The 25444-nt window shown below is 45.3% G+C and overlaps 1 protein-coding gene across 1 annotated transcript in view; it reads right to left on the bottom strand.

Annotated features, from left to right (window-relative positions):
- Positions 1 to 6556: 6556 nt before the first annotated feature.
- The window catches only part of CD81 (CD81 molecule), a 76329-nt gene continuing 57441 nt past the window's right edge, over positions 6557 to 25444 (bottom strand). The window contains exons 3-8 of the mRNA XM_073347260.2: positions 21607 to 21704; positions 16402 to 16476; positions 13255 to 13371; positions 12210 to 12311; positions 11418 to 11516; positions 6557 to 9935 (exon numbers count right to left, since the gene is read on the bottom strand). Of these exons, the coding sequence (XP_073203361.1) occupies positions 9873 to 9935; positions 11418 to 11516; positions 12210 to 12311; positions 13255 to 13371; positions 16402 to 16476; positions 21607 to 21704 (554 nt within the window). The 3' untranslated portion in view covers positions 6557 to 9872. The remainder of the gene's footprint in view (positions 9936 to 11417; positions 11517 to 12209; positions 12312 to 13254; positions 13372 to 16401; positions 16477 to 21606; positions 21705 to 25444) is intronic.

The following is a 25444-nucleotide window of genomic DNA, read 5'->3' as shown; positions in this document are numbered from 1 at the left end:
CGACTGGATAGTCAATGGCTCAGTCAGCGGTGCTGACCAGAGCTGCCAGGATCCCTTTTTGACCAGGTGTTCCTGTTGACTGGATTTTATACCTTGTATGTTACAGCCAAGCCAGATAATAAACAGGGCAAACAAAAACAAATGGAAGTCCTGCCGTGGTCACCAAACTGTTGACTGGATTGTATACTTTGGCTGGGAAACCAGTCTGAGGTTCGTCTCCCTACCCTGTGTCTATCAACGGGTTTGTTTTACCCCAAGGAAAGCTGACAAAGGGATAAGGTGCAAAAGGAAGAGTTTTATTAACAGGGAAAAGTTAAACAAGTAGGTAAGACAAGGTAAGTAACACAGGTAAGTACAGCTATGTAAACATTAAGAGACTCCCAATTGTAACAGAAAAGGGGACCAGAATATGACAGGCTTTGGCTGTAAGAAGGTAGAGGGCTTGAAGGTCTGACCCAAGGATAAACCCAGATCAATCCTAGTAAAGAACAAGATGTTGCTTCTTTGCCATCTCTTGCAGCTTGAGAAGCAGCTCGCACTATCATAACTGACTAGACTCCAGATCCAGATGACACTGGTAGGTATGGGAAGCAGGACCGCCGACGGTGAGATGATCACTCTGTCTCCTTCTTTTACCGATCTTCCTCCTGGCACCGTCGTGGGTGGATGGGAGTTGAAGAATCAGGACAGTGGATGACAGCTATCCTCGCATGCAAGGTGAGTTACCCTCCCTACATCCCTTGTGTGGTACTAGGCCTACCTATCCTGCAGACAGCAGCACTAACTATTCCCTAGAACAGCAGCACACTCTGCCTCCAGGATGGGCAGCCCCGCCTGACTGGTGAACTGATCTCATATACTGTCCCAGTTGCTGGGCAGACTCTGTCAGGTGAACTGCCAGTTTCCCGCCTTTGGATGGAAAAAGGCGCCAAAACCAAAAGTGGTGGAGAAGAAGGGTACCCAACATGGATTCCAAGGTTGTTGTTGAATCCAAGATGGCGTATAGGGGCAAATGCGAGGTAGACAAAAATCTCCCTACTTTCCAGTCAAAAACTGGACACCTGGTCGCCCTATTGGGCACAACTGGGTGGATGTGGAGGTTTAGTGGAAATGGACTGAGCAATGCTTTTTTTAATGAGACTATTGCTGGTTTTGGTTGCCAGCATGACAGGAAGGGCTCGTCCACCTCTACCTCTGGCCCCGCATGATTTCTAAATCAAGCACTGCTGACAGAGGGCTTCTTGCCTATTGCATGCGCTGCTGTAGTTCCCTCTTTTGCAGCCTGTTTCACGCCTGTCTGAGGGCTGAGGCCACTGTCCCCATTCCTCTTCCTCCCTCTTTGCAGATACTTTAGTCCACATGCTGTGGAGAACTAGGGCTGGGCATGCTTTCCAAATCACTGATGGTGGACCAGTTTGTACCGGCTGCTGCATCGGGTTGTTGGAACTTTATTTATTGCTTGGCGACACAAATAAAAATAGAAAAGCATGACCCAAGCATGAACAGTTGGTAAAGCAGTTTCCTCCAGCGAATTCAGGCTGAGATGGCTGGGGGGAAACACAGAGCTAGGCAGCCATGCAGGAAACCATCAAACCACGAAGGCAGTGTTGTTATATCACAGCCTGGGGGACTCTGGAGAGAGAGAGAGCCTTACACAGCTGCAGAGGAAGGGCATGTGCACGCCAGTCCCAGCCCTACCCTGCACATACTGGAGCCCACAATAACCTCTCTCTTTCACACGTACACCCTCTCATACTCCCCACGCACAGGAAGCCCAGCTGAAATAAATCAGCCACTGGTTCTTTCCTCCCCTCAGCTGAGGCTGTTCACAGATAGGCTCCTATTCGGTCTATAGCTGCTGAAGGATCCTTGTCCTGCTCCTCCCAGAAATGACAGCCACAGGAGCCTCAACAGTAGGCTGCTAGTGAACTACTACAGGTCCACCAGGGGACAGCAGGTCTAACAATGAGGTTGGTCCATTCCTGGGCAGCATGGAAAAGCTCCTTCATGTGAGTACCGGACTCTAGCAAAATAAAAATGACAACAAGGCTTTAAAGGTTGGGTTTTTTAAAGGTTGGGATGGTCTAAGAAAGAACCTTTAAAAAGCCACAGAAAGAAAAGGCTTGTTTTTAAAGTTGTGCCTAAATGACTTGCCCCGCATGCAAACCCCAAAAACTTCTCTAAATGCGAATGACTTTTAGTAAAACAGTTTTGTATCCATTCTTTGATGAGTCATACTTTAGCATTAGTAAGCGCTTGTCCCATAGTTGCTCTCCCCAATGTCGTCAGGCACAATTTCCTCCCATTGTCTTGGCAAGCTTTCAAATAATTTTTTCACAGTGCATCAGAAATAGTAAGTAACATTAACAAAAGCACTGGAAGGGGTATGTAGTTAGTGATAGTTACTTGCAGTACCTGCAAAGCAACAATTACAGGGTTCTGTTTGTTTGTTTCACTTATCAGCTCTAAACAGAGCTTGTCCCTGCCAGGCACCCTCCTATAGCCAACCATAGCAAGTCTGCCACAGTTTCTCCTTCATCTGCTCAGGAAGGATTGTATTAACCTTTCTTCTCCACCACAGATCACATGAACAGCCATCTGATTTGCCTGGGCAAGGAAGGTTGTTCCTCTGAGTTCAAATCAAGCCCTGCTGCTGGGCATGCTTTATTAATATAATTTCAACCTTCAGGAAATCCCTCAGACTCAGAGAGCTCAACCTCCTCCCCCCCCAGGTACAACAGATTAAAATGCAGCTGTCCTCCAGCTCCACGGACCATTCCAAAGGCCACAATAGTTCCAAGAGTCAACCACCGCTCTGGTCTCAGTTCCTTTGCTCCTATTCCAGGGCCTCCATCTCTGGCAATACTTCATGATGTCTACATCTCTCAGGCCTCCTGTGAGAGGGCTCCCTGCAGCTTTCCATGCCCCAGGCACCTTTGGCTGCACAGCCTACCCGTTCATGGGAGTGTCCCTCCAGAATCCACCCTCTTGTTTCTAGGCTTAGCCGGCATTGGCTGATCTACTTCTGTCCCTTCCCTAGGGGCCTCTGCACAGCCCTCTGTTCCGCTGGGTTCCCCAGCTCTGGTCAATTCTCTCCAACAGTTCCTACCCACAGCCGTCACCTAACAGTGCACCAATTCTCCCTCTTCACCAGCCGCTCTCAACTACTGCTCTCTTCGGTGTCACACGGCGGTCTACAGACAATGCTCACCAGCTTCTTCCTGCTTCCCTTTTTCCAACTGCTGCCTTTATGGGGTAGGTCTACACCGCAATTGGGAGTCTCCCAGCTCAGGTAGACTTGAGCTAGTGGGGCTCAAGCTAGTGTGCTTAAAAAAAAAAACAAAACACCCTCAATGTGGATGTTCCAGCTCCAGCTGGAGCTCGGGCTTGCAAGCCTAGGAGGTCAGGTGGGTGTGAGAGACCTAAAACTTCTCCTTGAGCCAGAACATCCACACAGCTATTTTTAAACACGCTATCTTGAACCCTGCTAGAGCAAGCCTGGCTAACCAGGCTGGAAGCACGCTCCCAGATCCAGTTTAGGTATATCCATAGAGGTCAGGCACCCCCAATTAGGGCCCATTGGGAGGTAACTAACTCATCTCAGGTGAACTGGGCGCATTCCCTTTTAAAAGGGCTATGCAGCCTGTGCCAGCACAATGAAGAGGCCCTAAAAAATGATTTTTCCTGTTCGTATATAAGACTTTCATTTTACACCTACAGCAGCTGTAACCCTAGATCCTTTACAACCCTAAATAAAACAAGATGATAGTGAGAAATTATTGAAAACAGATGTTATGGTGACGGAAGGCCTAATGCAGAAGGGAAATTTAAAAGGCACAGTTGAGTGGACAAGGGTCTGATTTAAGAGGAGAGCTGTGTAATTCCGAGGTACTTGGTGCTCGTGTAGATGCCCCATCATCCATATACCCACCACATGCAAACAGGCCATATACCTCTGTTTTTGCTAAACCTCATTACATGTATAAATATAAAAATGTGCTCAACTGTCTTCACCCTACCTCCTTCCCTTTCAAAATCTGCTTCTATCTAGCTGCAACCCAAACCAGAAGGTCCTTCTTAGCTTGGGAGAGAGAAAAATGAGCTTTTGCAGCATTGCCCCTGAATAGTTGGTGAAGAAAGTGTTGCACCACCATTGTATAAAGGAGAATATGACATTCAAAAAGGCCTGTTTTTGAATGTCATGTTTTGATTAACTATGGAAGCGCCTCAAAGTTTCTCGAATCAGGCCTCGCCGCCACCCTCTTATAATCAAGTGGCTCATGAAGAGACATTATACAAAGCCATAGGAATCGAAGAAACAAATATGCCATTGGCACAACACCGGAACCATGGCAGGAGAGCGTGGGACAATGGGGATAGCTACTGATGAATGTGATCAGAACCAAAGTGCAAAAGAGGAGCATGAGGCCAGACCACTCACCCAACTTTTGTTTGAGACTCTAGAACCCTAACAGGACACTTCAAATGATTCAAAATATCCGGGGGGTGGGGAGGGTGTAGAGAGAAGGAGGACAGAGATAAGTTGTGCGGCTAACTGTTTAAGAAGCTGGAGTAGAACTGGTGGAGGGGAATGGTACTAAGAACTAGCCATGGTAGCTCAGCTGGCATGTGTGTTTAAGGTCAATGAATTGACACCATCCCAAGGCAACCTTTTTCCTTTCAGTGCAATGAGCTGAAGGTGCCTCTTGATGCACAAAATAAAGCTATTAAGGTATGCCTTATGCGTACTTCCTATTTTACATTTCTCAGCAGCTGAGTGATGTTTCTTCAGAGGCTTTGGAGAATCTGGACACCAACAGCCCTGAAGGAACAAATGCATTTGGCCCAGTCTGCTTTTGCCCAGATCTGAAACCAGATGCTCAACGATGCACAGAGAGAGAGGTGCTAATTCTATAGACATTTACTATCTAACTTTGGAAGACAGAATTTAGTACTGAGCCCATTCCAGTCCAATTGTGGACTGACATAAAACAATTATGTGCATGACTGAGTGATCTGCTGTGCAAGGAATTATTAAGCACTATCTGAGCCAGAAGCTGATGGGGGACTCTTAAAGTTGTGTCACAGATTATCTACACCAGAGGAGCTATATCTGTGTGAACTGAACTGGGAAAAAAACCAAAGAAATTTGTGTGAATTTGTACCTGGAGTGTTTTAAATATCACCACACTGGGATATGTACTGCAGTGCTTCTGATTAACCCAGGGAAAAGGCATGGCATTGATATGTATTCATTTATTTGTAATGCTTCCAATAAGGATTTAAAAAACAAACAAACAACCCCACCCCCCCAAAAAGTGGCCAACACCACCAACATGCACATGTCTAAAAGGATAGCTAGGGGCCCTGGAAAGTGTGGAAGTGGGAGGGGAAACTTGTCAAAAATAGGACTCAAAATATAGACTTATTAATACTCAGGGAAGTTAAGGAGACAGGGTTCACCCAAGCTTGAATTCAGAGCCCCCTGTTTCTCTTTGAAGAGGCGGCTGGGATCTCATCCTTGGAAAGAGACAAAAGCTGACAACACTTTTTTTGGTAAGTTTATTGTTTTTAAATATCCATTTTGTAAAGTAAAGTAATTGTTGGACTCCATTAACATTCAGGTAAACAAGTGAAAAGACAATGGATGGACATGATGTCTTAGCACAGGCACAGCCAAAGGGAGCAAGGAATGGAGGCTGCTTGTGTTTTGGGGACAGTCACACAGGACACCTCTCCCTCCCGTTCCTGTTTCAGCAGAAGCAATGGTGGGAGCCTGGAGCCAACCTGGGATGCCTGTACTGCCGATCATGAAAGGTACAGGGGATGGGTAGGGAAGGGCAGTTGTGGGATCACAGCACTGTACTTGCCCCTCTTGCTCACTGCAGGAGCTTCATCAGATGGGGCAGATGGCAGCAGTCAGTTACCCCTTGGCTGGACCATCTGACACATCAGAAAGCCATTCCGTTAGGTCGGGGAACAATGAGCTCTTTGGGATATTCTCAGTTGCTTTTTAGCCACCACAGGCCTTTCTGAATTTTAACCCTCTCGTCATTTTGGAATACATACTAGCTCCCCCACTGCTGCCCCTCCCAAAGGAGGGCACCTGCGGCAGCAACTGCTGTTGGCAAGAGCCATTTGCCTTTACTTAGCTTGATTCTGGATGTCCCTCTCCAGCCTGCCCATTTCTCCTCCTCCTCCATCATTCCAGAGGCCTGGCTCTGCCCATGCTGCCACAGCCTGGCTCATGAAGCATCCTGGTGTTAAGGTGAACTGGTTGTAAATCGTAGAGCATGGTCACACTATACACACTATGATTAACATTAGATTTTTTTTTCTTAAAAACAAACAAAACAAAAAAACAAGGCATCTGGAGGAAGAAGTTAAACACACAGCTTTGTGGCATGCTCCATAATATAAAAGAATCCCAAGCATTCAGTTCAGCTGGCAGCAGCTCTGTTTGACTTTCTAGCATGGGTCTTCAAACCCAGCCCTGGTTAGTTCCCTGCTCCTGGCCTCCCGCAGTGAGATGGGGCTCTCCTCTTCTTCCTTTGCCTTATGACTGTTTTCTCAATGACCGGTCGTTTCCTCTGGTTTCTGTTCAGAGGCAGTGTTTGTGCGTATTTATAGCCCACAGCCCTGATCCTGCAAAGCCCTATGCAGTGGACACCAATCCTGTCTGTAAGGGGTCTCCAGGATCAGGCCCTGGGTCTGTATGCTTGCATGTGTGTACACATACATAGGCAGGATAGTCACTTAGCAGGAACATGGGGCCTGTGTTCTGCTTCTCTTCCTCCTCATCTAGCTTTAGGACTGGTTATTCAGATACAGGGCAATGTCCCTTTGGATACTGAGCAGTTCTCAGGGATAACTTGGGGGGAGTCTACTCTCAAATTTTCACATACCCCTGCCTCCATTCTGCTTAGGCCTCCCCTTCTCAGGAGTTTAGGACAGAGAAGACCAAAGGGGGTTGTTTTTCCTCAGCTGTTCCTCAACTCCTCAGTCCATTCTTAAGCATGGCAGCTCCTTCTTTCCCTCCCCTGGCCTGGTGGGCTGACAAACAAGCAATGGGACATGGGAACACTCCTGTAATAACCCTGAAGAGAAATGGACAGGGCATTAATGCCACCCAGTGAAACCCATCTTTCAGCTTCCTTCAGTGACCTCCAGTACCACTCTGTGTTCTCAGGACTCTATTCCCTCTAACCTAGTCCCAAATCACTGCCGCCGCCACCACATTCAAAAACCATTTCCCCAGCCTTTAGAGCTCCGAGTTCCATCAGCATCTCTTCCATGCAGGCTTCTTCTCCAGGGCGGGAGGCTGCATAGGTAGCTGACAACTACAAGGCCACCACTAGAGTGCGAAGTGACTAGTTACTTTCTGTTATGTAGTTCGGGGGCAGATGACAAATTCCAGCAATCCCAGAGCACTTTTTGACCAAAGACTTTGCTTCTGTGTTTTCCTCCCACACTTATCAGGCTTCAGCCCAGCACACTTCTCAATAGTCGCTTCTTCCCACTTGCTACTGCAAAGGGCAAGTCTAGTACCTTAAAGCTACATCTAAGAACGTGCCTGACCTGCACTTGCTTCTTTGGAGACCCAGCAAATCTTCAAACAGAGCTCCAGCTACTGACACAATATTAACTGAATACTGAACAATATCAAATATACGGTATAGGAAAAAACAAAACTGAAATGCTTAATGGCATATTTATCAACAGTCGACAAAGAGGTGGCGAGTTACACATCCATTCTGTATTCTAACAGCCCTGATGCACATATATGTAAACACACATGCTCAGCTGATGCATCACATTTTACATTTAGCCACATATCAGAGGAGGTGACCCTAAAAAATGTACAGTGGAGGAGGCACCTGGTGCACAATCTGTTCTTGTTTCCAATGCATGCAAAATGGACATTCAGAGCAATGTTACTTTAAGGCTGCTTCTCTGGTTAAATTACTTCCCGCCCAACCCCCAATCAATCTAGGCTGTGTTGATACATCTCTTCCTTAGGTTACTTTTTTTTTTTTTAAAAGCCCTTATGTGCTTAAAGAGGCAAGAAAGGGAAACAAGGAGAAAAAATAAGCCTCTGGATTGATCAATTTGCCCACTTGTGGGAATCCCTCATTCAGCATGTAGCAATGGCTGTGGTATCCAACGCACAATGGTGAAGGGACGTGTATGGCCTAGAAAGAACACAGGATCCCCCTCACCCCAAACCTGATTTGGAACACTCTTCCTTTTGAAAGTTACAAAAGAAACACTTCAGGGAAACAGAAACATCCCTTAAAAGGGTGGACGGGGGCGGGAAGAGAGAGAATGCAAGAGGAACCTCAAATCTTTACTGGGCTGAGAATAAAAACATCCTGCTTCTGCTCAGCCAACAGCTGCAAGATGCTGTAGTCCCCAACTCAAGTGCCCATAAGGGGTAGGGAAAAGTGAAATAGTTTTGTTTAAAATATATCTATCTATACATATAGAACATCTTTGAGAGAGACAGACGGTTTATTACATAGGATTTGAGGCACACAGTATCCTCTATGTACAGGGCAATAGCGATTCTGTTAGTCCAATGGAGTGGCATACAGTTAAAGCCACACACATTTAGTTGGTAACATCTAGCTTGGATTTTAACCCACACAAAAAAGTATGTTCAAACTGGTGCCTTCTTAAATCCTGAATTTCCCAGCTTGAGCGAGTTGGTTTCCAACTTTTAATGTAGGTTTTAAATTAAGGGCTTTTAAAAAACAATGTTTCTTTAATAGGTTACGGGATTTTTGGCATAATTACAACATATATGACAATATGCAATGAGCAAGCAAAACTGTATCAAAGAGAATTATGATGCAAAGACAACATTAGTTTGAAATAACATGAGAATACACCCAAAAGGCATCCTGCATTTGTTTTGTGGAGGATTCTGAGTGTTCCAAATCTCAGCGCTTACCTACCCTCCCCTTTTTAAGGTATCATTTATACGGAAGTATTAGTTCAAATTAGAAACTAACAAAACCAGACTGGACAGTAAGCCCCCAGGAACATAAAGCAGATTTATTTTTCAGTCATTTGTAGAATTTGGGGTGGAAAAATCAGGGTAAGAATTCACTCCTTGGCTATGAACCCGTGAGACAGCTTCAGCTCTAAATGAATCGGTCAATTTGGTTTTTTTGTTTTTAAATGAGTTACAAACTCCATGGGAAAAAAAATCAAAAGTTAGAATTTAAAATTGTCACTATTCAACTCTCATGTTTATTTAACAACATAAAGAGTTCTGATTGGAACAGGCTATCTCCACTTGAACGACTATGTCCCCGGCCTCTCATTTCTACCAGGCTTTGCACACCAAGTCAAACTTTCCTATAAGCAGCTAGGGAATGCCATGGAGTCAGGGCCATGGGGAAAAGAGAGGAAAACAAAAAACCCTGCTTCAGTTTCCAGTTATAAACTTAAAACAAAAAAAAAAACAAAACAAAAAACCAAGGCAAAGGTGTTCATTGTCCTCACAAGAGGCTGTAGCCCACTGCTCTGTACCTCTGTGTTTCTGCACCATAAACATCATCACTGAAATAATGGGGAGGACCAAAAAAAAGGGGGGGGTCAGAATCGCTGGTACAGTAGCTTTCCCTACCACACAAAACTGATGTGTAACTAACTCAGCCACAAGATCATGGGAAAGTTTTACTTGTTTAAAAAAAAAAGTAGTTTAAAGTAAAAATGATAAGTACTGCATGGTAATATTGGAAGTATTTATATACATAGTTTTCTTTGTCGTCTTTTGTTGAAATGTCTCCTGGTCACTTGGTGGCACTTGGGGTCCCTTTTGCACGGTCATCTCCAACCTTCCCCCCCCCCCAGCTCTCCACTTCTCAATACACGGTGCTATTCCTTATGCCACAGCACAGTATCATGCTCAGGATCATTTCGAAGATCTGTAAGGAGACAAAGCTACCAGTGAAATTCTCATTTGTAAGCCCCAATGACCTAAGATAGCCCCATCCATTATCTTCTCCTGGGTAGAGCTCAAGGACACAGAGAGTTTGATTCACTGGTCTGCTGTGCCAATCCAGGACCCCATCATCCTTCCTCCACTTCTGGCACAAGAGGAAGTGGGGGTCATGTCATAGGCAGAGCCATGCTATACCTATCCTCCACTGACTGTAAGCCAGTTAGGCTCTCAGCTGCTCTAACTTCATCTGGTGTTGGGTACAACAGGATTGGGACACTGCAACTGGCTGTTTCCTGAGGTCACTCTACCTCCACTGTGTCAGAGCAGAGCCTGGACATTGTTGAGAATTCAGCTCATAATTTACAATGCAAGAACAGGACAATGGCCCATCTAGTCCTGGTATATTGCCTCTGAAAGTAGCCAATGGATGCTTTGGAGGAAGAAGAAATCTCATATAGACTAACTGAAGAAATGTAGGAGGGAAATAAAATTGCTTGCTGCCTCCAGCTGGGAGATCCACGTGCACCCTGAAGAACAGGACAGAGCACTCTTGTAACTTCATCTCAGTTAGAGTGGTTTTTAAAAATTCGTAAGTGTCTAATCCCCTTGTGAAATTTAAAATGATATACCTCAGTAATACCCTGCAGCAGAGAGCACTACAGGTTAGTTGTATTTTGAGTAAAAACATTGCCATAGTTTCTAAAAGGGGCACCTGGCAAAATTCATAACCACCACTCGTTCTGCTGTGGACCTCACGAGTTAGAACTCAGAGCAGAGCAGCAAGCTTGGAGACTGTTACTGTGGTATTCAGTGTCTGGGTTGCAGGACAGGGGACAACAGAAGACAGAGCACTGATGGGAATGAGTATTGGAATGGACAAGGAAAGGGGCACTGTGCTCCTGGCTAGCTCTCTATCTACACTGAGGTGGGAAGTGAGTGCATCATGGGAAGGAAAACAAATTCCTTCCAGCACGAAGCCTTGAAAGGCAGGCTGGAATTAAAATGGTTTTCAAGGGAGATGAGATGGGGCAACAGGTGAAGTCATTTTGCCTTTACGCTCCAGAGACTTGCCTCTAAATATGACTCTGGTTACAATACTCCAAGTCTGATGTCTCCGACCCTACTCTCTAGTGAGTCTCCGTCTGTGTCATGGAGCCAACACTCAACTCGGCACAGTTGGGATCTGTCAGGATTGAGGTGCACTGGGACAGCTGGAGAGGCTGGGGAAGAGCTTTCTCGGCAAACAGGGCAGGAGAGGTCAGTTTTGTGGGGGACGCCAGTAGGAGTTTCAGATCAGTATTAGCAGTAGAGCTACATGGAGAAACATAGCCCATGCCGTGTTAGTGAGTCAGTGGTAGCCATGTGCTTTCACAAGCACTAGATTTATGGTTTCACTTTAAAATCCAGATGAAAGTCAGAGTTTAAACCATACACCCTCATGTGCTGCACCAATATTCACACTTACCATGATCACAGCCACCACAATGGCTGCAACACCGATCAGGTACAACTTCTCTGAGAACAGCTCATCAATCTTCTTATGACAATCCTGGGGTAGGCGACCCTAAGCAGAGGAGAACGCATGTCAGACAGCTTGGTCTCTCTCTCTCTAGTTGTACACCAAGGCACATTTGTACAGGAAGAAGTGGAGTTCAATGTTTCTACTATCCCTCCCCCTTCCCATGCAACTTCATGGCATAATTTCCTGGGCACAGTGAAATCAAAAGTCCAATTGATTTCAGTAGGAATGAAAATTTCACCCCTTTGGTAGCTTCCAGCACCTTATTTTCTACATTTTTGAAGAACAGCCAAGTTGGAGTCACCCCTATCCCCTAACCATAGCATGCAAGAGTAGCACCATGCCCTGGACTGACTTCCTGTGGAGGATTTCCTTGGTGCTGAATAGCCAATCTATTTCCAGTGGGGCTGTCAATGCTGAGGAGATGAGTTTCTTATCCTTATTCCTTTACTATCCCCACTTATTCCCCCCACCCCCACACCTTTGCCAGCAAGCAGAGAGGGCTGGCTCCTGAGGGGAAATTAAGACAGAAGACAGATTGTTTAATTCTGATGCATTGCTTTCTTCCCCTTCTTGATGGGAGAGTGATGGGGAAGTCAACTCCAATTCAAGAATTGGGACTGAGCAACCCGTTACCCTGCAAGGGCAAGTTTCCTGGGTGTGTCAAGATTGTAGTAGGGCTCCATGGACTTGCTCCCTCACCCAACACTGTACGGTAGAAACAGCAGCCATCCCTACCTGGACAACAGTTTCCACCAAGGTTTGTTCCTTTGGACAGAGATCATTATGCATGACCGCGGTGCCTATGGCCATTATGGTATTTGCACCGCAGCAATCCAGCTATATGTAGAGAGAAAACAGGGTTAGCAGGCTGCATTTCCAGGTCACAGGTACCAGCCTGGCTTGTATGGAGAGTACCAAACCTCCAAATTCAAGTTCTGATTTCTATGTAGTGCAGTGGCTGGATAGGATAATCCTACGAGATGTGTACTCCTGGCCCCTGGAGATTCCAGAAGATCTATCTAGAGCCAGAGGAAATGTTGGACAAATTAATTGGAGCTGAGCTCCTCTTCCATTGGATTCTATTTAATGGAGGTATGGGATAGCTTCAGGGTAAACAAAAGGGCTTTTATTTAAACTCGGACATGACTTAATGGGCTCCATGTTAGACAGAATACTATGTGGGCACCTCCATCATCCTACCTATCTCAGGTAGCTATACAACATGCCTAAGCATCCAGGGCAAAATATTAAGATCTGGATGTAATTTAGTTTCCAGTGGGCCCTGCTCTTGCCATCCCTTGGTTCAAATACTCAGACCTGGCATCTCCCTGTCACCATTCCTTCAGCTCCTCATTGCCTGTTATTTCACAAGCCTTCTGAAAAAAAGAGATTTTTTTGCACCAAGCTCTGACCATCGCTAGGGTTGAGCTAACTCAGATCTTCACAGCAAAGACCCTGTGCTGAGAAAGCCTTGATACCAGCTCCTGATCATGCTAATGCCTTCGCTACACTAAGTCCAAGGCACCAACTGTTCAACCTCACTGCCTCTTCCTTCACAGGAGGAGCAGTTTATGCACAACAATGCTTATTCCTGACTACTTCTGTAAAGTCCCACAAACTGAAGGAGGGCTCATCACACATGTCGGTCGGTCAAATTACTCTGAGGTGCATATCCCCTGTGGATAGCTGGGGACCTTTCATTTGGAGGTAGTACTGCGACTGGGTAGATTATTTTTATGCCCTGTGGAGAGCCCCCACATAGCTATCCCAGGCACCTTACCGTTTCATGGAAGGTCTTCACCACAGTTTTCGCATTAGTTGCATCAGAATCTGACTGGTCTTGTTGCAACGCTTGTTGCAATGCTTGATCGTAGAATTGCTTCACGTCTTTGGCAACCTGCAGTGGGAGAACAAGAAAATCCCACTTACAGTCACAGAAGATAAACCTAAACAGATCCTTCCAACTGCTTTGCAAGGCAGCAACAAAGTGGCACAGATGCCAGGCAGCCCAGCTAGTCCCCAGTTACTGTCATTCCCAGATGAGCAAGAAGAGCTGGGCTGTATTTGTGACAATTATGGCAATATCCTGGATAAACCTTGCTGACCTAACTTAAACTTAATTCAGATATGCTTGGCGTTCATTATATTAAAAATGTGGGGGATCGTATGCAACTTCTTTAGAATCATAGGACTGGAAAGGACCTCAAGAGGTCATCCAGTTCAGTCCCCTGCACCCATGGAGGGACTACATATTATCTAGACCATCCCTGACAGGTGTTTGTCTAACTTGCTCTTAAACAGCTCCAATGATGGGGATTCCACAACCTCCTTAGGCAATTTATTCCAGTGCTTAACCACCCTGGTTAGGATGTTTTTCCTAATGTCCAACCTAAACCTCCCTTGCTGAAATTTAAGCCCATTGCCTCTTGTCCTATCCTCAGAGGTTAAGAACAATTGCTCTCCCTCTTCCTTGTAACAACCTTTTATGTACTTGAAAACTGTTATGTCCTCTCTCAGTCTTCTCTTTTCCAGACTAAACAAAGCCAATTTTTTTTTCAATCTTCCCTCATAGGTCATGTTTTCTAGACCTCTAATCATTTTTGTCACTCTTCTCTGGACTGTCTCCAATTTGTCCACATCCTTCCTGAAATGTGGTGTCCACAACTGGACACAATACGCCAGCTGAGGCCTAATCAGCCCAAAGTAGAGCGGAAGAATGACTTCTAGCAGGAAGACCGGATTAATGCAATCTCTAGGAGATATTAGGAACTTCAAAGGACTTTTTAGGACAATATATGTAAAGTGGATTTCCTAGGAAATACTCAGGGGTGAGGGAAATGCAAATACTCTGAATCTTAGGAAATACTCCAGTGTGCTCCAATGCCACCCGCACCAATTAATGCAAGTGACCTTTAGTCAGGGCCATTCAGCAGAGAAGTTTACAGAGAGTAGCCTCTCCTTTGATCAGAACAGCCCCATCAGCCCTAGCTCCTCCCATGTTAGTTAGGAGGTGCATCAGCAGGGTGGATGGGGAGGAGGGTAGAAACAGACTGTCAGAATTATTAGCCAAGATCCCCAGCCACTGCACCCCTGAGCGCAGGGAGAACAGACACAACAAGTGTGATCAAGCAAGAGCCTGAATTACCCCCATTCATATTCAAATGTTAAATTAAATCACAAGTTGCGAACACCACTGCTCTCATCAGGTTGGCAAATCCTTGTCCTCTTTTAGGGTTTTATACTGCCGCCCATCCCCTTGGTATCGGAGTGTCTTCCACATAAAAATCAAAATCAAATTCTTAACTGGATTTTATTCTGTCACCTCTTGGCCTCTCACCAACAATACCCAGACAAAAGTAACATTTTACATAGCCCACAACCATCCTGAAAGGGTTCTTATCCTTAGCTACAGAGCTTTTACTAATGAAGTAATGCTTTTCTCCTATGAATCATTGGTTGAATGTTTCCATCCACAGCTGAGTGAGTGAGGTCTCTCAAATGGAACTGACAACCACCTGCTTGTGTAGTTTAAACTTCTTAATAAAGCAATTAACTTTCCAACTCTCACCGCCACCCCACCCAATGCTAACTGTTTCTCCAAGCACAGTAAATCCCCTTCTCTTCTTGAGCCCCCCGATGGTGAAGGGACCAGAATATTAATGCCCAATTCCCGCCTCACTGTGGGATTGCCAAAGTTCTCACACAGAGACCGTAGATCCTTGGAGGACAGAGCATGCGTGCATGTTACACCAGTTTCTGAGGAGTGCTGTGCCAGAAGAAAGGTAGGGGCAGGTACGGAGTCAAAAGGTGGAGCCAGCCCTATCCTGCCACCCCTCTTTAGGGAACACTACTCTGGTCCCTGATGAGACATCTTCCCTCCAGCATCTCTCAATCCAGAAGACAGGGAGAAATCAACATGGAGACACTGGTGACGTTATGTAGGGAAGTGAATTGGTGTCTGGGAGGTGGGTATCAGCACAAGGCAGCTGCTGTGTGTGTTTTCATGGAGGGGTGGGGAAGAGGGCAGAAAAGGGAAGTGGTGCTTCTGTGGGGAGGCAAAAGGAGGGAGTTTACTCAGGTCCTGTCCTTCATTTCTGGCTCCTCAGAACACATATACTCATCCTGAGGCACCAAGGGTTAGACATCGAATACCGAGATTTCAGGCTGAAAAGTCCAAATAGGCTTGCCAGGGAGTAGGTCCATCATTCCCATCTCATGTGTGAGTGATCAGGACCCAGTGCCTGGCCTGTATACGGTCTCTGCATCTTGTGCATGCCTGGAATCTAAGACAGCAGCACTCTGCTCCTTGCATGATGAAAATTCACAGCATGTACACTGCACTTTTGAAGAATAGTAATTTCCAAGAGATCCCTTCTTACAATGTAACCTGGTCCCTGAGCCAGAATACTCACTGGGGTTTGGTGCTGTGAGAGTCTAGAGATTCCCTTTGTGCTATGCAGCCAGGTTTGCGCTTTTTTTTTTTTCCCACCATATATATATGCACACCCACATTACACTCCAGGACTCTATGCAAGGGTCCACTTGTGTTATTTGTATTGCAATAGCACCTAGAGAACCAAGCTGAGATCAGGGCCCCATTCTTCTAGGCACTGTACATACATTGTGTGTGTGTGTGTGTGTGTGTGTGTAAGGAGGAGTCTGCCACAAAATGCTTACTGCACTAAACAAAGGAAGTATTATCCCCATTTTATGGATGGGGAAGTGAGGCACAGAAAGGTTAAGTGACTTACCCAAGATCACATAGTGAGTCTGTGGTAGAACCAGGAACTGAACCCACAACTCCAGAGTCTCAGTCTATGCCTCAAGCACAAGACCATCATTCCACCGGTTGGGACAGAACCGTAGCAGACTCTTGCACAACCGCATGATTGCAGAGGAACAAGAGTTTCAGGGATATTTTTCTTACCAGATCTTTATTGACGAACCCCCAGATTCCAGCAGCCACTTCACAAGCAAACAGGATCACCAGGCAAGTGAAGAACTGTGAAGACAGATTAGGAGAGGGACATTAAGAGGCTTGACTACAGGGCAGAGAAAGGGGCTTTGGGGAGGGCAGCTCACAGTTCCACTGGAGGAAGAATGGGGCAGAATTGTCCCACCAGGGAAAAATATGGCTCAGCTGATGGGGACAGCAACGTGGCTTCAATGGCTCAAGGATCTGGTGGCAAAAACATTCTACATGCATGGCACCTGGAGAGACCCTTGAGCAATTCCACTCTGGGAACAATTCAGGCTGGTCTGGGTTGGGGAGAGATCAGAGACCTGTCCATCACTCAGAACAAGAGAGAAGGGAGGGGCTCTATGGGGAAAAAAAAAAAAAAAAAACCTTCCTGGGCTTACAGGGAACGTTGTGCGAGCTTCCTGCTTTGACACAAGCCATTCTAGATTTGTCAGCATGGGGATAACAGCATGTACCAGCCGCTGAGGAGCGGCAGTGCGTCAGGCTGTGATTTATGGAGGGTTCTCTTGGCAGTTGCAGCCCTGCAAAGCTACTGCAGTTTTTTGCATAAATATGAACACACATGGCTCTCTCAGCCTCACCTTATTAGCACTTAACCCGAATACTCCACTCCTGCCAAGCCAGAACCTCCCTCTACAAGATTAATAGATTCCAATGCCAGAAGGGACCCACTGTGATCGTCTAGTCTGACCTGCACAACACAGCCCATAGAACTTCCCCAAAATTATTCCTAGAAAACATCTTTTAAAGAGACATCCAGCCTTGATTTAAAAATGGTCAGTGGTGGAGAATCCACCCCGACCCTCGATAAATGTATGCCTTCTTTCCACTCTGAATTTTGTCTCACTTCAAGTTCCATTGAATTGTGTTGTACCTTTCTGTGTCTGACTGAAGAGCCCATTATCCAAGATTTGTTTCCCATGGAGGTATTTAGAGACTAATCAAATCACCCTTTAAGCTTCTCCTTGTTAAGATAAGTAGTGATAGGCTCCAGGTGCCCAATCTATGAGGCATATTCACTAATCCTTTAAATCATTCCCTTGGCTCTTCTCTGAACTCTCTCCAATTTAGCAACGTCCTTCTTCAATTATTGACAACAGAACTGGACACAATATTCCAGCAGTGGTTGCACCAGTGCCAAACACAGACATAAAATCCAACCTACTCCTACTTGAGATTCCTCTGTTTATGCATCCAAAGATAGTATTAGCCCTTTTGACCATAACGTTTCCCTGGGAACTCCTGTTCCACCACTGCCAGGGACAGACCTTTGGGTTTCCAGGAGGACCAGAGAGTTAATTTTCTATTCTGGCTTTGGGAGACTAATGAAAGAAGAAAGAGAAGCTAAATAACACTGGTCCAAGTCAAGTGCCATCTAAGTGTTCCTACACCATTCCTGTGGGGAAAGCATGGGGTGGAGAGTTCTCTGAGCATTTCCCACAGCCAGTCCTGTTACACCATTCCCTAGACCAACTCTCTGCTGGGAAAGGCTATTGTCCTAGTTGTTTGGCAGCCAACTTCATGGAAGGGAAGGGAAGAGGTGGATGTGCAGAAAGGGAAGAGGTGGATGTGCAGATGAAAGAATACATCACAAAAGGGAGCACCATATTATTGGCAATTGGGATTTCTTTCCCAGTTTCACTCACTCACACACATGCACAATGATACCAGGAAGACAGGAAAAAGGAGTTTTTAAACTGTACTTGTAACAAAATTATTCTGTTTTTGTGGCCTCTGATCTGGAACTTCAGAGCCTAGACTCCAATGTGTAAAACGAAAGGGATTACAAGAAGTAGAAGTGGTGCTCTATACAAAAGAGAGAACTTGAGGCATTTGTAGCCAGTGCGTGCAGTTTCAATTGTAACAATCCAAACAGTTGGGGCAAGGCTGCTGTAATTTCCAGACTGGACACTAGGTTTCACTCTTGCAGTTGGTATCCTTGGTGAGAAAAAGATGTTTATTTACATGTTCTTGGAAAGCTGCACTTTTAATAATTTTTGCAAGTAAGTTATGAAACTCTTCCTATATAAAGTTAATGTTCTGAGACACCCCCTCCAGATTCCTGACCAGGCACTTGGTACTTCCAAAGGAGCTTCCTCCCATAGAGAACCCAGGCCAGATTTCACACAGAGCCCAGTGCAAGCAGGGGTAGGATTTAGGGAGTTTGGTCAGTGCTGCCATACTGAAAACAGGAGCAAAAAAGCTCCAGTCAGACTCTGTGATATCAAAGCTCAGTGCCTTGACTTAAAGTGCTCCCTAGTGACATGGAATTCACAGAATCTATTCCTTACCCTTCTCCAGAACCAAGATCCTTACTACATCTTTCCTTATAGCAAAAGCCACGTTCCCAGGGTCCAGCTGGAAAGCTTGCCCTTCCATTTCAGGGGCTCCTGTTAATCTTTTGAAGGTCACATTACTGCAAAACAAGGAGTGCTTTATTTCTTGCCGTCCAAAAAGCTATCCAGCATCCCTCGAAGCAAAGCTCATGATGCATATGGTGTACGCATTTAGTACCAACGCCTCCTCTTTGTGTTATTCTCTTCCTGAGTCTCCATTCAAATAGTCATTTCCTCATGCATCTTCTTACACTCCCCAAAGTTACATCCGTGGAGATGGCAGCAGTACAGAACTTTCAAGGTGTGCTAGGGGAGGAAAACCTTCCTCCTACCAGCTACATAGCGAGAATAGTGTCTGTGGCATTAGAACATATTCTCAATAGATCACTTCTGTGGTTCCTAGTCTTTAGCGCCTCTATCTCCAGTCTGGCTTTTGTGGACAATTTAAATGCCGTGGACTGGCTTGTATTACTCCTTTGTGATGAACATTTTCCCATGAACACCCATTATCCTCGGCCACACGGGGAGTGAGGTCACAGAGGGGAAATAAATACCTGGTGGGTTAAAACACTTTGCCTTGAAAGCTCCATGACTCAATGCACAGTAGCATCAGTTTCCTCATGTAACCACAGCTTATCAGGTGTCATTCAAAAGGTGCCTTCAGCCTTCCCTTGGCAAACAAAAGTGGGAGGGAGGGATGCAGTCAAACACTGCTAATCTCAGCCATAGCAATCAGTTTCATTATGAGGTCTCACGTAGATTCTATCATCTGCCCATTAAATCTCCTTCCAGACTTCAAAGGGAGGCAGGGTATTCAATTACTGTAGTTCCTTGGTTTTACAAGAACTTGCTGACAGAATATTCCCAAGGTCCTCAGGATCTCACTCAGATAACCACTGCCATATTTGCCAGTTGGTTCCTCTCACCTTCAACTGTTATTAGTAATTATATCTAGCTCTTCGATAGCACTTTTCATCAGGAGAGCTCAAAATGTTCTAGAAAGGAGATCAGGATCATTATCACCCTTTTATAGATGGGAAACTGAGGGGCGGGGAACAGAAATGACTTGCTTAAGATCACCCATCAGGCTGGTGGCAGGAAACCTGAGTTCTGTTCCTGACTCTGAGTCCCAGTGTGGTGCTCAATCCCCTAACTGGAGAGTGCTGTGAAACATTTTCCCTTGGAAAGCCAGATAGACTGGAGTCTAGTCTAAGATTACAACCCAGCCTAGGACTAATTTTAAACAAATAAACTCCCGCACAAGTAGAGACTTTTGGGGTGCTGTGTTTTCTTTAAGGACAAACACAAAGAGATGGCAACAGGAAGCTGGCTCATAAGGATAGATTTCTTTCCCAGAATACACAGGATGTACCATTGCAATGTGTCTTAATTCCAGGCAGTCCATGAACACACTTGAGCGCTGGAACTTCTCCAGCCAGAGTCCTTTACAGCACTGGGATTCAACGTGAACATGAACTTTCACCCAAAGTTGAGACCAAAACTTGCAAGAGTCAAAGAAAGTTCAGAAATCAATAGTTCCCTCATTCACCTCCTATTTTTCAAATTTTTAGTAGTTCTGGATTCTGAAAGTACCAAAATGTCACAAGAATGAGCTGGAAATATCATGGAATAGTCTATTGTGAAAACTCAGGAAACTGGACATATGATTAATCCAAACGTACTTCCCACTCTGAACACTAAGACCGGCGAAGAGTCCCTCTCTTTACTACCATCACAATCATCTCCATGCTCCAATGGTTTAGTTTACCGGGCCTCCATTATTCAGGTTCCCCTGTTGATAGATATATACTGGACCATAGAAACTGGCAACTGTTTACCACATATCTAAAGCACCTAGCTCAGTTTTAGGTGCTGAGTAGTCCCTACTGGAATGCCATGGTTAATAAACACAAAGAGATACGGTGGAGGTCAAGGTGAATGGGGACAACAGCATTGTGTGGGCTTGGTGTTTGTACAAATGTTAATAGAACAGAACCTGTCCAGTGTCCTGAACTGTTGGATCACACTGATAATGCTTGCTTGAATAACAAAGTGTCCCAGCATTTACCATGAAGGCCTCCCTGTGGTACTGTAGGAAGCTTAAGCCAAGCATTTACTCTTGGCCACAGCACAGTCAGTTAACCCTTAAGGAACTGGGTTATCCACTTGAGGCAGAAACTGATTTCCAGGGTTTGGGCAGTTTGTAGAGGACACTAGGTAAGGAAGGGGGGGGGGTCCTCTGTCACTGCTTAGAGGCCCTGTGTCCAGAGTGGGACAAATAAATGCAGTGAGTCCCAACTGGCCTCATTCCCCTGTGACTGCTGGAATGAATCTCAGTGTGCCCTGCTTCCTACACCCTCCCATTCTACATTCTAAGCTCCTGCCCCCATCCTAAGGCCAGGAATCAGCAAGAGGCTGGTGACATTCACTAGCAGCACAAACTTTCTGAGCAAGGGAGACGGCTCCTCTCCTGACACGCACAGGGAATCTCACGTCCAAAAGAGTGGGGGGTGGTAGAGAAAGAGCGATACCTAGGGAGACTACACTCATCCTCCAAGAACACTGAAGCTATTTATACCTTTAGTCAGTGTCCGAAAGATTAGTTCCCATCATCGTCATCGACTATTAAAGATGAGTGAGAATTAGTCTTATCCAGTAGCCAATGCAACATTCTTCCCCGACGTGCTGCTCTCCAGTACTCCATTCAGTCCAGATTTAAACTACTCCCACTACTTTCTGCACACAAAATTTGGCTAGGTGACTGTTAAAAGATCTGCCTGATACCATGTAGTGTTCAAGCATTTGTCTCTCTTACCGTTCCCAGAAGGCACTGGGACTCCTGGATAGCACCGTAGCATCCCAGGAACCCCACAAACATCATCACTGCACCAACAGCAATCAGGATGTAGATCCCTGCAAAAGGGGAGACACACAGGCAGGACAAACACATTAGTGAAGAGTCTTCACCAGAAGCATTCTAGCATTTAACTAGACCTTAGCGCTCTGAAAAGCTAATTACAAAGTTTGGATAACTATGGCCCAGGAGAAGCATAGCAGGAGGTGCTGCAAGCCCAGATTGTGCTATATGAGCAGAGCCTGTAGAGAAGGTACTATGGCTGGCTCCATTCACTCTTACGAATACTTTACTTTAAAAAAAACAAAAATACCCCAACAAAAAAGCCCATCCCTCACTAAAATTCAACAGACATAATAAAAATAGAATAGAAGATAAATGTAAGGAACTGCTAGTTATGGTTGAGTTCCACTGTCTGCTTCAAGCCATTCCTAATGCCCATCCTTTACAAAAATTAAGAAGTTGCATATTATTGCCTCAGAGAGGTTTCTTTTTCAGATGAAAATGCCCAAAGACGATCTCTCAGTTTGAACCAATGTCTGCTTGATCATTGGAGTATGAAAATGTGCGTGTGAACACACACCTCAGAATCTGAAAGTGCCTGAAGCTAGTAATTTCAAACTGGTCCTATTTAAAAAAAAAAAAAAATCTAAGAGATCGAAGAAGCCCATGATCTCTGTAAGCACCTCAAGCCAAGTCAGTCTTTATTAAAAATAAAATAAAATAAATAAATAAATTCAGTCAGTGAAATCAAAGGCAAATCATGCAAACAAAATCAATCGAGCAAACAAATAAAAAGTTACCCCTCCAAATAACTAAGGCAGTGCAATGCTGAGGTTGGGAAGTCGAGCACTCAAAAGTCAGAAGACCCTAGAAGTGAAGGTAGCTCCCACGATGTAGTGGTTTAGATTCCTTTTATCCTTGTAAACGTTAAAATGTATTGTTTGGTTTTAAGAGTGGGTTTTTCAGAAGTGCACATCATTGGCTTAACTCTGTTCCTACCAAAAAAGTCTACCATTGACTTCAATGGGAGCAACATTAGGTCAGTGTGGAGCACTTTGGAAAATCCAACCCTCTCTGCAGTATTTACTTATTTATTTCACTTTGGATTTTTGAGAACAAAAAAGGTGGACATCCCAAGCACTAGGCACCCTAAGATGTTACTTAAACAAATCAGAAACAATTGTGCAATACAGAGCAGTAACTAAACTATGCTTCAGTAAGACACGTGATTCAGTAAAACTCAGCCACCAGCATAGCTTTGTGAAGAACAAGTCACGCCAAACCAACCTAATTTCTTTCTTTGACAGGCTTACTGACCTAGTAGATAGTGGGGAAGTGGTACACATGATGCAGCTTTATTTTAATAATGCTTTTGAGATAGTCGCACAGGACATTGTTGTCTGCATGAAATTACTATAAAGGTGGATGCACAACTGGTTGAAAACCCTACTCAAAAAGAGTAGTTATCAATGGTTCACTGGGAGGACATACCTAGTGGGGACTCCCAGAGGTCTGTCCTTGTCTGGTACTATTAAATATTTTAATTAATGGACTTGGATAATGGAGTGGAGAGCATGCTTATAAAATCTGCTGGTTACACCAATCTGGGAGGGCTTGCAAGCACTTTGGAGGACATTATTAGAATTAAAACAACCTTGACAAAGAGAATTGGTCTGAAATCAACAAGAAATTAAATAAAGACAAATGCAAAATACTTCACTTAGGAAGGAAAAAAAATCAAATGCACAGCTAGAAAAAGGGGAATAACTGTCTAGGTGGTAGTATTGGTGAAAAGGATCTGGGGGTTACAGTGGATCACAAACTGAATGAATCAACAATGTGATGCAGTTGCAAAAAAGGCTTATATTCTGGGGTATATTAACAGGAATGTCATATGTAAGACACAGGAGACATTGTCCTGCTTTATTCAGCACTGGTGAGGCCTCAGCTGGAGCACTGTGTCCAGTTCTGGGTGTCACGCTTTACGAAAGATGTGGACAAATTGGAGAGAGTTCAGAGGAGAGCAACAAAAATGATAAAAAGATTAGGAAACCTGACCAATGAGAAAAGGTTAACAAAACAGAGCATATCTAGTCTTGGGGGTGGGGGAGGGAGACTACAACTGAAGAGGGACCTCATAACAGTCTTCAAATATGTCAAGGGATGTTATGATGAGGATGATGATTAATATTCTCTGTGTCCACTGAAGGCAGGACAAGTAATCTGCTTAATCAGCAGTAAGGGAGATTTAGGTTAGGAATTAGGAAAAAGCTTTCTAACGATAAAGATAGTTAAATACTGGAATATATTACTGAGTTAGGCTATGGAATCCCTGCCCTGGTCTACACTAGGACTTTAGGTCGAATTTAGCAGCGTTAAATAGATGTAAACCTGCACCCGTCCACACGATGAAGCCCTTTATTTCGACTTAAAGGGCTCTTAAAATTGATTTCCGTACTCCACCCCTGACAAGTGGATTAGCGCTTAAATCGGCCTTGCCGGGTTGAATTTGGGGTACTGTGGACACAATTCGACGGTATTGGCCTCTGGGAGCTATCCCAGAGTGCTCCATTGTGACCGCTCTGGACAGTGCTCTCAACTCAGATGCACTGGCCAGGTAGACAGGAAAAGAACTGCGAACTTTTGAATCTCATTTCCTGTTTGGCCAGCGTGGCAAGCTGCAGGAGACCATGCAGAGCTCATCAGCAGAGGGGACCATGATGGAGTCCCAGAATCGCAAAAGAGCTCCAGCATGGACTGAACAGGAGGTACAGGATCTGATCGCTGTTTGGGAAGAGGAATCTGTGCTATCAGAACTCCGTTCCAGTTTTCAAAATGCCAAAACCTTTGTCAAAATCTCCCAGGGCATGAAGGACAGAGGCCATAACAGGGACCCGAAGCAGTGCCGCGTGAAACTGAAGGAGCTGAGGCAAGCCTACCAGGAAACCAGAGGGGCGAACGGCCGCTCTGGGTCAGAGCCCCAAACATGCCTCTTCTGTGATGAGCTGCATGCCATTTTAGGGGGTTCAGCCACCACTATCCAAGCCGTGTTGTTTGACTCCTTCAATAGAGATGGAGGCAACACGGAAGCAGGTTTTGGGGATGAAGAAGAAGATGATGATGATGAGGTTGTAGATAGCTCACAGCAAACAAGCGGAGAAAACGGTTTTCCCGATAGCCAGGAACTGTTTCTCACCCTGGACCTGGGGCCAGTACCCCCCCGAACCCACCCAAGGCTGCCTCCTGGACCCGGCAGGTGGAGAAGGGACCTCCGGTGAGTGTACCTTTTAAAATACTATACATGGTTTAAAAGCAAGCGTGTGAAAGGATTAATTTGCCCTGGCATTCGCGGCTCTCCTGGATGTACTCCCAAAGCCTTTGCAAAAGGTTTCTGGGGAGGGCAGCCTTATTGTGTCCTTCATGGTAGGACACTTTACCACTCCAGGCCAGTAACACGTACTCGGGAATCATTATACAACAAAGCATTGCAGTGTATGTTTGCTGGCGTTCAAACAACATCCGTTCTTTCTCTCTCTGTGTTATCCTCAGGAGAGTGAGATATAATTCATGGTCACCTGGTTGAAATAGGGTGCTTTTCTTCAGGGGACACTCAGAGGAGCCCGTTCCTGCTGGGCTGTTTGCCTGTGGCTGAACAGAAATGTTCCCTGCTGTTAGCCACGGGGAGGGGGGAGGGTTGAGGGGGTAGCCACGCGGTGGGGGGAGGCAAAATGCGACCTTGTAACGAAAGCACACGTGCTATGTATGTAATGTTAACAGCAAGGTTTACCCTGAAAGA

Source organism: Lepidochelys kempii, chromosome 6 (genome assembly GCF_965140285.1).
Source record: "Lepidochelys kempii isolate rLepKem1 chromosome 6, rLepKem1.hap1, whole genome shotgun sequence".
Taxonomy (NCBI): domain Eukaryota; kingdom Metazoa; phylum Chordata; order Testudines; family Cheloniidae; genus Lepidochelys; species Lepidochelys kempii.
Note: the sequence above shows the minus strand (reverse complement) of the source record. Positions and strands in the feature narration are given on the sequence as shown.